Source organism: Callionymus lyra, chromosome 4 (assembly GCF_982586985.1).
Source record: "Callionymus lyra chromosome 4, fCalLyr1.hap1.1, whole genome shotgun sequence".
NCBI classification, from domain to species: domain Eukaryota; kingdom Metazoa; phylum Chordata; class Actinopteri; order Syngnathiformes; family Callionymidae; genus Callionymus; species Callionymus lyra.
The window spans coordinates 22,918,626-22,931,006 of NC_141821.1; the positions used below are offsets into that span (position 1 = coordinate 22,918,626).

A 12,381-nucleotide genomic window follows, 5' to 3' on the forward strand; every position below is an offset into this window, starting at 1 on the left:
AAGGCAAGTAAACATATGAGTGAGGAATCCTTCAAAACCTTCCTGGATCCAAGTGGAATTCCAGAACAATCCAAAGTTTTAAAATCCGTTTCTTGTACGATTGTGTACTTTTTCATGATTTCATCAAAATAGAATCCGGACATTTTGAGACAGACAGATCGATAATCACTCATAATCAAAGAACCTATATAACAGAGATTAAAAAGACAACATAGTGCCTTTGCAAGTGTATGTCTAGTTGCTAAAGGTTTACACACTACCTTGAGCAATGGTTACTGTTAATTTGTCATAGTTTAAATGTGCTACTATGTACTTTTAGATTTGACATAGGGGATACAGCAGACAGAATGGCACTACTACCAATTGAGATATTGCACTTTCACCTTAGTATATTTCGACTCTCTGTCCAACAAACTCATGCCTTATTTTTAAGTAGCCCTTTTGTATAATTATGCGCCAATTCACTGAAGGTATTCTCATATCTTAACCTTATTTGTGTCCATACCAGTTCCTGTTTGCCGGGACACACATGAGGGACGACATAGCATCTGAGGCCTACGAAGATGAGCTTGACATGGGTCGCTCTGGATCTTATCTCAACAGCAGCATAACGTCGGCGTGGAGCGAGCATAGTCTGGATCCAGAGGATATTCGGGTAGGAGATGTTTCCCCTTTGCTCACCTTCTATGGTCATGTTAATCCTGGTTTTTGATCATCCACATGTACTGAGCCATGGCAGTTTTTTATTGCAGACACCAGACGAAATGGGCCATCTCAGTTCTATTAATGGCTGTGGCGTAAGGTCTTGCAACAGTCTTTGGGAAAAACGTACCAATGTGAGCAGAGATTTCTGTTTGTCTGTTAGAGCTGAAGAAGTCTCTTTCCCACTTTGGGACTCTAAGAGGAGGAGCCGTCATGTCACTCTGCTGCTTGAGATCCACACATCCGTTGGGCATAGAGACAAAATTAGGCTTAGAGGCTGTTTCAGAGCTAACATTGAGAAAATCCTGTTTGAGAGTGTCATGTCTTTGATTTTTTTTTCCAGATTGCATGTGGTACTTTTTAGTGCTTTGGTCGACAACTGTTGTACTGCATGATTTCTGTGCAGTAGATTGTCTGCTTTTTGTAAACATACTATTTGAAAATCCCTTTAAAACAAAAAAAAGTGTTTCGTAAAGATTTAACTAGCCTTTTACGTCTGTGCTTCTCTTATTCCAGGAGGAGTTAAAGAAACTGTACTCCCAATTAGAGATATACAAGAGGAAGAAGATGTTGGCCAACAATCCCCATCTCCAAAAGAAGAGGAGCTCCAAAAAAGGACTGGGTCGATCCCTCATGAGACGCATCACTGAGATTCCAGAGTCTGTGCATCGACAATGCAGCCGCGAAGACAAGGACGCCGGAGAACATGGAAGCAATCGCAACAGCATCTGTATGTTGAAAAAGAATCCTTTCGATCAAGCCCACCAAGCAAAGCCAGCAAAGGAAGAACCGATAAAGAACAAGGTTTTCTCCCTTAAGAAGTCCCACAGTAGCTATGATCACGTTCGAGATCAAAGCGAAGACTCAAATGGCTCCACAACAGATAAGATGGAGGTAACTTCTGCTGAGGGATCTCTCATGGAGACTCTGATGGGGAAGAAATTGGTCAAGAAAACATCCAGTGAAAATGTGAACGTCCCGAGTGAGTCTACAGAATCTGTCCCCTTGGTGTGCAAGTCAGCCAGTGCCCATAACCTGACTGCTGATAAGAAACCACTTCACCCTCGGGCCTCCATGCTACAGAAGTCTTTAAGTGTTATTGCCAGTGCCAAGGAGAAGACCCTGGGTTTAACAGGAAAGAATGCAGAGGAAAGCAATAAAAAGAGTCAGCCAAAGAGCAGAGACCCAAAGCCAAATGCAGACACAGAAACGGAATCACAACCTAAGATGTGCATTAGTCAGCCAGCCGAGCCCAAACAAAGTGCACCGAAAGGGAGAGTTGTGAAACAGGCTGTAAACGTTAGCCAACCTCCTGTCCCCTTTGATCCGGTCAAGGGGAAAGATTTCTATGATCTTTCAGAAGTTTGTCCATGGGAAGTTGAGGATGTTCCTACACCATCTGAAAACAAGGTCCAAAAGCATGTTTCCATCGCACCAAATGAATCAACAACCATTCATGGGGGTAATAATACTAAGGAAAGGAAGTCGCAACAGTCAAAACAGAAAGATCATTCACCATCCAGCGTAAGACATTCAAAGGAAAATCAGAAAACCTCTGCTTCTCGGACAGATGTTTGTCCACACAAGGATACAAGTGAAAGCATGACCAGTCAACTTGATACGTTTAACCAACAATCACCAACTCAGTCTGTACAACCAGTAAAGATCCATCAACCTCATTCGAAGGCAGAAACCTCCAAAGTTGCTAAGGAAGACGTTTGTCCTTGGGACTTCGAGGAGCCTAAAAAGAATAATGAACTTTCCTGTTCACCAAAAATAACAAAGCAGACAAAGGGAACCTCACCAGTTGATGGACAAAGCAGGGGTGCCCTTTCAGATCCTTCCAAAATTGGAGCATCACTACAGCCACCTTTGACAAAAGTTGATGTTTGTCCCTGGGACTATGAATGCACTGCCGTATCCCCAACTTCAGGTACGACGCCCTCCCCTTCCAAGGAGTCACCTTCCAAAAAAAAGGGCACCTCAACAACAAGAACATTTGAAAAAGAAAAAGTCCAACAGGATGAGAAAAGCAAAACAAAGGCAAAGGATAAGAGTAAATCTACAGAGAAACATACTCAAGAGAAACTGGCGGAGGTGTGTCCCTGGGATGTAAAGTGTCACGATGATGTACCAGTGATAGAGAAACGGAAGGCTGCCAATGTCGGGGCAGCTAAAGCAAAGCCAATGGAAATCTGTCCATGGGATTTTGAGGAAGTGTCGGATAAGAAAGAAACAGACAAAAGTCCTTCTGCAGTGAAGGAGAGCAGTCCGAATCCCAAAGCTGCTTCAGCAAGTGCTGCAAAAAAGGCAGATGTTTGTCCTTGGGACTTTGATGATGGCACATCGAGCAAAAAGGCGTGACACCCAGCCTTAATGGACTACTACAATGATAGTTAAATATTTACAATTATTTTCATTTAAATTGTTAAAGATTACATTTGACTACTAGTAAGGTGACTTGTAAGAAAATCTGATGCACAAGTTGCCTTTCTTTATGAGATCTTCATTTTACGTATCTAAGAAAGAAATATCATCTCAAGCATTCCAGATTATTGCGGGGAAATCCTTAAGGTAAATCTTAAACTTACAAAAGTATGCAACTTCTTATTCTGCTTTCTCACCTCATAACGATTTTGTGTTGCAATTGTTTTTGTTAGTTTCTGCATTGATCATGTTGTTGAAGGCGATACAACAAGATAAGAGGTTAGTACTAAGCAAAGTGAAAGCCAAAGAATAAAAGGAACAGCTGAAAAAGTGGAATATCATGAAGTTAAGATACAAGTATATGTTTCAACCTCACAGAGAGGTAAAAACTTGAGATTCAGTCTAAAGCACTTTACCCGAATTCATCTAGCCGGAGCGACTGTCCCTCCTCTTTCCCTCTTTATTAACCTCAAGGCATGGTGTCTTAACCTGATATCACACCGACCAAACGTCATGTTTTCCTTTATCTGGTCACACTACTTGTAGTCCTTGGTAGGTTTAAATGCTTCCAAGTCTGCAGAGATGTACTGTATGTGCCTAACTTACTAGCCTAGTCTTGTATCAGTCGGACGATGAAGCAGGTGGGCTCTTCGACGACAATTTGTGAAGGTGAACTATATACAGCATGCTCAGCCAGGTAATGAGAGTCACTGGTCCTTACTAGAAAATCAACCTGAGCAGTCAGTGTGTTGACAAGTGTATGATGTTGCTTTATTTTACTTTTTAAGAAGCCTCTTTTGGCCAGTTTTCATGAAGATTGAGGGTGACAAAAGAAGAGACGGGAGCCAAATTGTCAATAATGTCTATCCACTCTTTAAAAAACGGGTGATGAAAATACTCAAATGCTTGATGCATTTCTGCGCTTGCTTTTATTCATCAGTCCGGCATGGTTCTTTGTGTTAGTTTGGTGTGTAGTGTGTCACCCAGCTCTTACCATGCAACGACTGTGAGTAGCCTCAGGTCAGAGCAAAGGATTGTGATCATTCCTAAATCCATCACGCCACAACAAATAGAGAGATTGGGGAATGATTATTCCCAATTTTAACTTAAATGATTCAATTCTGTTTTGACATTGTTCTCACCAACAAATAATCTACAATAACCTTTTTGGATCATGCTGCATGACATTTTTAACGCAATATTTGAATTGTTGAAGCTTTATCTTTGAACAAAAATGTTAAACTTTTCACAGGAATTATGTATGCTGAGAAAAGAGAAAAACTGAAGTTGGTAAGGTCAACAACAGGAAAATTCAGAATCAATCTCTTTTTTTAAGGATATATTGACCCTTACCCTAACCCTAACCCAACAAAAAATGTACTTAGTTTCATATCAGGGTTTGCCACAGCAAGTCCCTAACCTTAAGTTGACCGTAGCCTAGTTATAGCCAATGATGACCTGATGACCTTTATTTTGCCTAACTTCCCCAATCTTTAAACTACAGTAACCACTGCTGTCCTATAACACTTGCTTCTACTGCAACCCTGCATGTAACCCATGCAAAATGTTGTCTAATGTCCATGTCATAGTAATTAAAGGATTCATATTTACACTTTACATTTCAACAATATTGCTGGGACAGACCAGTTAAATAGGATTAAATTGTACTTTTCCTGATCTCTGTCTGTGGAAGTTTGAGAAGCCTTTGCAAAGATTGATTGAATTTGTTAAGTAAAGTATAAAATCGCTTCTAACTCTAAAACATAAACATAACCTTATAAACGGCACCCAACAGATCCCTGCTCCAAAAGGGTCTTACTTTTCTTAGCTGACAAAATGAAGACAGCTTTTGCCGATTTTGTTTGACATCAGTGCAAGACTTGCGGCAGAATATATTAATTAAACCAAATGATCTTCAGAACATTAAATTAGCTGGTTTTATTGACATCTGGTTCATTTTCTAACCCGTATTGCGCTGCCCATTGCACATACTGTATGACAGGTCAAAGTAATAGATTTGTTGTGTACATCCCACTGTATAAATTAACCCATAACCCTATGAACCCATGACAGATTTTGACATGAGTGAGAAATTGAAGATCTAGTTGGTCATAGCTATAACTGCGTAAAACCACATGCCGCCAAGTGACAAATGCCAATGTAGCTCATGTCTCATTGGCATTTAAAATGTGGATGGATGTGTAAAATAGGCTTATTTACCTATCACTCAACCTCAGACCTGTAAGAAGGGATTGAAATTCCCCCTTTCTCTGGTCCCCCTCAAGGTCAAGCTCCCTCAACACGATAAATTGCACCTTCATTTATGTGTATCCATTAGTATGATTATATTATTTAACTTGATGCAGTATTAGCTTACAGCTAACCAAAATAGATTTTTTTTTAGATGGCTAAATAGTTTTAAAAAATGTTGTCACGTTTTGACAAAATGAATCAAAGTGTCGTTTCAGCCGGTTTCTTTTTAAGAAAGATGCTGTTTATAAATACCACCTGGCCTGGTATGTTCTTTTTTAAGTATTCTGAGAACAGTCAGTGCACATCAAAGTGACATAAGACAGATGGTTCGTGCGGACAACATCCAGTTATGACTCAAGCAGACGCATTAATGTCCAGTTTAGCCTGGAACATCGCTACAAACAAAGCTACAAACAATCCCAAACATTTATTTAAAAAGTCTATATGTTGATTTTATTTGGTGCGCACAATGTCAAACCCAAAATAACCCTCAGTCCTTTAGAAGACGATATCTTACCTTTATTTTCTTGAATATCTGTGTTGAATGTTAACAAGTAGCGTGATGCATGCTTGTTTCAGGCTAAAGCCGTCTTAATTAATTATGCTAATGATTTTAGAATTAGGCTTAGCGGTGTGGTTATCAGACGACGATATGACTAAACCTTTTGAGGGTTTTTATTTGTTTAGTGTTTTGTATCAAAATGTCTAAATATTCATCACAAGCCTGGATCCCGGGACTTTAACGAAAAAAATCTGAGATAATTGACATCATGTAAGGGAGTCTATTAAAGCATTTATGGGACTTTGAGAACAGCTGGAGTACATGGTTTCACTGCTTGTTGTCAGTGATTGTAATTGCGTGTAATTGCTGTTGAAAATAAAATTGCAGCCCTGCCGGAGTCGTTATAATAAGTAGCGTGGTTACTTAATCTCGATCTGCAAATTACTAATTGGAGTTATTCTGGCTTAATTATTGTTCAAAATGCCAAAGCTGGACAATTAATATGATTTATGCCTGCAGAGAAATTGCCCCCTGTGACCTGTGGGGTTCAAGTGATATATTTCAAGTGCAGAGTGTTTGCCTTACAGCGTGGATTTGTCATAACCTCTACTTTATGAGCTCCCGCGGGAATATCGTCTGAGAGAAGCTGCCAGCGTGCGTGGATTGATTGTAATGTTTTGAAAAATCTCCATGATATTTATGAACCCGATGTTGGACGTCATTCATCACGTTGCACTGGGAAGGGATGGAAGCTCCCATCGCATCGGAAATTCCATCCCCATGTTTAAGACAACATGGCATTACAGAAAAGAAAATGAACCCTCTTTGTGTATTAGGACTCTAAATCACTGCCACAGTCAATTGCAGCACTGCCCAGAGTGACAGTTTACACTAAACATTTGTTTTCATTTTTGCACAGTTGACCAATCAACAGTCTTCTTTGAAATGCATGACTATGAATATGTCAAGTGAGCCCTTCACCTTCTCCTGGAAAGGATTGCAAAAAATGTAGATTTTCCGGATTGGTTATTGCATAATATGATTTGTGTCAATTTACACTCTCACTTACGAGTTTCTTGTAAACGCCATCCAATTTTTTAATTGAAGTCATATCAAATAGAGATGAAGAGGAAAAAAGATATTTAGTCCTTCTTTCAATGACGATATAAGCGATAATCTTCTGAAATTATTTGCATATAAATAAGATAATATAAAATAAAAGATAATATAATATATATATATATAAAAAAAACAGAATTCAGTTCAGGATAACAGTAAGGGAGTCTAAAATGCAACCAACATACTCAGATCAAAAGGGCCAACAGTATTGGATTCATAGTTTAAACCACGCCACAGTGACATGAGAATATGTTTGAAATGCTAAATTGCTTGTAATAGGCGGAACTGTATTTTTCCCCGTTCCTGTTATTTAACCCTAATGGTTCTCTTTTGATTCACCAGGAAATCTATCAGTCTTTTCATTTTCCTGCTGCACAGTAATACAAAGATCGAATTTCTACAAGTTCTGGTATTTATTATAGCATAAAATGTACCTTATATTTTCCCTTCAGCTCCATTATATTATTATTATACAATAGTAGTACTCTTTAGCACAGATGAAATAAGAAAATAGACTTAAGCTTGTGTCCCAGGAGGTTTAGAAAGATCTGCAAATGTTCTATATTTATAGTAGAGAGAATTTGTGATCATTACTTATGCTGCACTGGTCATCTGGTCTTATTTTGTGCCAATATTTGCCAATTTGTAAATTTGTGACAATTTGTTGGATGTGTAGTTTTTGCCTCTCCATTTTTAATACATCCGGTTTTAAATGTTTAGTTCTCACAAGCAGGATTACATGGATGGTCAATTGATTTAAGGAAATGTTAGCATAACAGGGCTATTTGACAAAGTGGTAGAGATTTTGCTAACCAGCATTAGCTCAAGACACATTTATTGATTCATTATTCTACAGTTTTGTAAGCGAGGGAATCTCCAAAACGTGTACGGATGAATCCAATTTTTGAACCATTACCATGAGTGTTATGGTTTTGTACCTTCGTTTCATTGAAGAATAATGACAACAATAGGACCAACAGGCTTAAAAACCGATCATTAGAATGTGAAGGTGCTCACTAACATATTTTTGATAATCATTTAAGTTCGTTAAGGGACATGGATTTGTCGCTCTGTCACTTTTGAAGCAGGTAATTCCATAATGTAAACATTCCTATGGTTGTTTAAGCAGGCACCCTTGAATCCGAGTCTGAGGCATGGAGGAACAAAATGACTGTAGGGTATTGAATTTGTTAGTTTTGATGGTGAATCCTCAAAATAGCTAACTGTAGCATCCATCTGTTCGTTCTGATGTCTGTATGGAACTGTGAGTCTAATGTCTGTTTCTCTGGATGTTTCAACGTAACCTTGATGGATCAGTGAATGTCTATCTGACCAGTTGTCCTCGCTGCATCTTGCCTAAAACTCTGTCCAGTAGCTTCATGTCCACCAATCAGATGTCAATCACAGTGTGCCCTGTCGCCTCGCAGCTTTTACTTTGAAACCCACTCCGATGACCAAACTCCGACGGCGACTACAACTCTTACTCCTGCTAGTACTACTATTCAATGCTGTAACGTCGTAAATCTTTGTGGCTTCTGCATGAATTCAAGAAATTAGTAGGACCAATGTTTCACTGCCCTTGATAGAATTAAAAAAAAAAAGATTAAATGGACTGTTACGAGTCGTATAGTGAGTGATTCTGTCTCTAACACACTGTATTACGTGCTTGTTATGCTCTACAACAAGCTTATAGCATCAATATATTTGGTAGATTTATATTGTGTTATATTGTGATAGCATGTACATAAAAGATACCTCCTCTGCAATAAATATTTATACAAAAACAAAAATCTGTGTCTTGGATTTCAACCCGTGAAGCATCACCGCCTGGAAACTATCACCTCAACTGGCCTCTTCCTCGGGCAGACGAGGATGAATGCGGAGTCCTTAAAAGCCTTGTGTGTCACATTCACTTTGGGATATGCTCATCTTGGCGACTGTCCTGAAATGCTTTTATGGCTTCTAGTGGCCCCCAAATCGATCGAAGCTCAGCAGTAAGTCAGAGATAAACGATGGTATCGAATGTTGGCTGCAGACCCGGTAAAAGAAAACATTGTTATTTTCTAATTTTGTTGTAATTATTGTTGAAGACTTCTGAGAATCTCAAGTGTTGGTGACACAATCTGGCTGTTCAGAATGCTGGTAACGGTTCAAAGTCAGGCCCACAGAACCCCCTGTCATAAAACGTAATAATCGTGTCTCACCTGAAAGTCAGACAACTTTTAGTACGACACATGAATCACTTCAGTTAAGTGAAAGTGCCACGATGTTGCAATTTAAAGTGGCAACACTAAGATCCCAATGTTGACCTTTTATTTAAAAAAAAACACCTGCCAACTATTAGCTAGGTGCAGCTAGCTAGGACGACAAGAAAAAAAGTCAAGAGTGATAGGAAGGTGAACGCATTGAAACTGGAGATATTGCTAAATGTACTTATGATATAACAAACGAAAGCAGTCGATGTGACAGAGGACAGCAGTCCTATTATACTTTCAGTGTACAGTAGTGTGATGTGGAAAATCTAAAATGACAATTATATAACATGAACCCTGATATTAATCTTCATTATTTATTACCACAAGTAATAGTTTGGACTATTTTAGTTTCTTTCTAGAAGATATTTTATGTATTCTTTTTAAAATAAAAATGTAACACTTGATCTAGGTTGGAAGGAAATGATCATGCATTTAAAAGGTTCACCAGTATAAGGTACAACAGTCGTTTGACCAGTCCACGGGAGAATCACAGCTGGACACCAGAGTCTACGGTGGCTTCAACCTCCAGCACGACAGCACCTAAAGCGGGGCATGAATCACGGTGCAGTCGTGTGGCAGCTGAATGTGGGAACAAAGATGAAGAGGGAGGAGGATGAGGATGGAGGGCAGGGGGGGGTCGCAAGAGTACCTTGATAAATCGTCGCCGGGCGCTGACTCATCTGTCTTTCTGGGATGGACGGAGGGGGGGGAAGGCACTCGTGGGGGTGAGTGTTGTGGGGAACTCATGACTCACTAAGGAGGGAGTGGGAGATGTGTGGACAAACAACTTTTACTGAGCCTTCAAACTTTCATAGAAAAAAATTGGTTTGGTATTTGTCATGTGGTCAGAACTTTACGAACAAACGTTATTTTACATTCATAAATAAAGAACACTATCAAACTTTCTCTCCTCTGTTTCTAAAGGTCATGACAAATAAGTATCGCGAAGCCACATAAACCTTTTATGGTTAGAATCATATGTGTGCCGCCCCCTGAGCCTGAGGAGTGGTAACATGATCCTGTTAGAGATCATTGCTAAATAAGGAAATTAGGAAAGTCTCATTTATTCACAGACTAGTATGTTACCTTTTTTATTCATATAAATTTATTTTCTCTTGAGCTTCACCCAGGATTTCCAAGTGTGTTGCTCGGACTCACAGCTGCACCTGAATTCCCCTGAAGGTTTGTCCAGCAATGTTCACATGTTTGTCCAGAAGTTTCCTGATTTCAGTGAAGGCCTCGTCATGATCGAGCTCTCTAGTTACTCTTACTTTTGTTCTTAGTTAAGTGTGTATTGATAAACTTTTTTTTATAGCGAACTTCAACTTGTGTTTCATTTCCTATTTGAGATATCGTTTTGGAGCCTTTGGACATTTAAAGCATCAATTCATCATTGTTCATCATTTTAGTTAATATGTGTATTTTATTTTTAGGTTTCAAGAATGAACATACTTGTTTAAATATTCAAAATAATAAGTTAATTTTAGTGATTTAATTAAAGTGATTTTCAAAATGACTATTTTAATCTCAATGTCAATATAAAAATAAACTTTTTTTTTTGTTTTCTTTTTTTTTACCAAGACGCTAGTACTACAACATATAAATATATATATTTTTTAAACCAGATTTAACTATCAGTAGTGATAATACTACACTTGACATTTGTTTGTTTGTTATATTGTATATTGTATATACATTATACCATAATGTATGTATTTTAACACCCAATATGTCTCACAGCTCTGGCTGTTATAACAAAACCGATTATTTATGTGATATTATAGACAACAGATTATCTTGAGCCTTGCAGGAGCCAAGGTCTAAAGCAGGCCCCCACCGAGTTTGATGTTATATTTTAAAATTAGATTAGATTAATTAATGTGTTTTGACCCCTTGAATGAGGTCATTAATTGGAAGCGTCACCTCTTAAGGAGACAAGACGAGATTCACAACATGTTAAGCAACAGAACAGCAGGTCAGACGACTGATGAATCATTAAAGACACTGACCTTTAAAGCAAATGAAGAACAAAACTAAGTCGTTCATCACTGTCAGCAGCAGAAACATCGTTCGGAGAAAGTTTAACAAGATGCTGTTCAGGAGAAGTTTTTCAGTCTGACATCCACAACTGAGATGTTCAAAGTTCCTGCCCCCACCTCCTCCGAAAGCCTCGTGTTCGTCTGGACTCCCACACAGCGTCACCATCATCATCATCATTATGAACAGAGGAGAAGGCCCCGGTGATGTTCATGACTCATCCAGCCCACGCCACCCCCGGACCTCCACATTTACATAGCAGCGATTCAGCATCTGAATACAATTACGAGTGTAAGTAAGTAGGCCAGGTGGTGCGTGATTAAAAACCAGGTCAGCTGAGACAACAGCAAACACCGACTACTAGAAACTGTTCAAAGCGAGTTTATGAGTTGGAAATGTTCCCTGAGAGCCATGCTTACTAAAAGTGATGCAGCTTAAAGGTCTGCTTTGTGAAAAGAGAGTTCAACTGAGAAGATTTCAAACTTCTCATCTGTTAGGAACTATTGAAAGTCAGCTCACAGCTGTGCTAAAAGTTTTTTTTGCGATATCAATATGTCTAAAAAAAAATCATGTCCCACCCTTTCATTACACATTAAATCGTTAAAGCAAAGTCATTGTTTTAATAACATCCTATCCTGGCGTCTTCACTTTCCTATCTGCCTCACACTCATGTATTCTGTTGTTCATTCTTCTTCTCACCAACTCCATTTTAAATACATTCACTTTATCATCAGCAAACAATAGCGTCCACAGAGACCCTTCTTCAAGGCTTCATTTCTACTGCGTCTGAGTGCCAGACGTTAAAGCAGCACAACATAACATTTTGACAAATGTTTTATATTTTCTGTGATGATTGTTTATGTTTTAAACAGTCATGACTCAAAGTGTAGATTATCTAGTAGTATTTTGTTGATGAAGCTTCATGAAACAGTGTCATGTTGTTTGGCGGTCAGTAGGTGGCGCCATCAGTTTAAAAATGATGTGATGTTTCATTAGAACAGTTGTTCACAACAAAGTAGTAGAAAATAGTGCAGAGACCGCCATCTGAAAATAATCGACACTGTTTCATCAGACAATTACTATTAT

At 38.8% G+C, this 12,381-nt stretch overlaps 2 protein-coding genes across 3 annotated transcripts in view; both read left to right on the forward strand.

The window, feature by feature from the left end:
• The window catches only part of gpr158a (G protein-coupled receptor 158a), a 78,963-nt gene extending 70,170 nt beyond the window's left edge, over positions 1–8,793 (forward strand). The window contains exons 10-12 of one of the 2 annotated variants that reach the window (XM_087789238.1): positions 509–655; positions 753–836; positions 1,219–8,793. In XM_087789238.1, the coding sequence (XP_087645364.1) occupies positions 509–655; positions 753–836; positions 1,219–3,066 (2,079 nt within the window). In that variant the 3' untranslated portion in view covers positions 3,067–8,793. The remainder of the gene's footprint in view (positions 1–508; positions 656–752; positions 837–1,218) is intronic. The other variant, XM_087789239.1, reaches the window with a different exon arrangement.
• thnsl1 (threonine synthase like 1) overlaps positions 1–12,381 on the forward strand; it is a 258,025-nt gene that overhangs the window by 84,819 nt on the left and 160,825 nt on the right. The window lies entirely within an intron of this gene.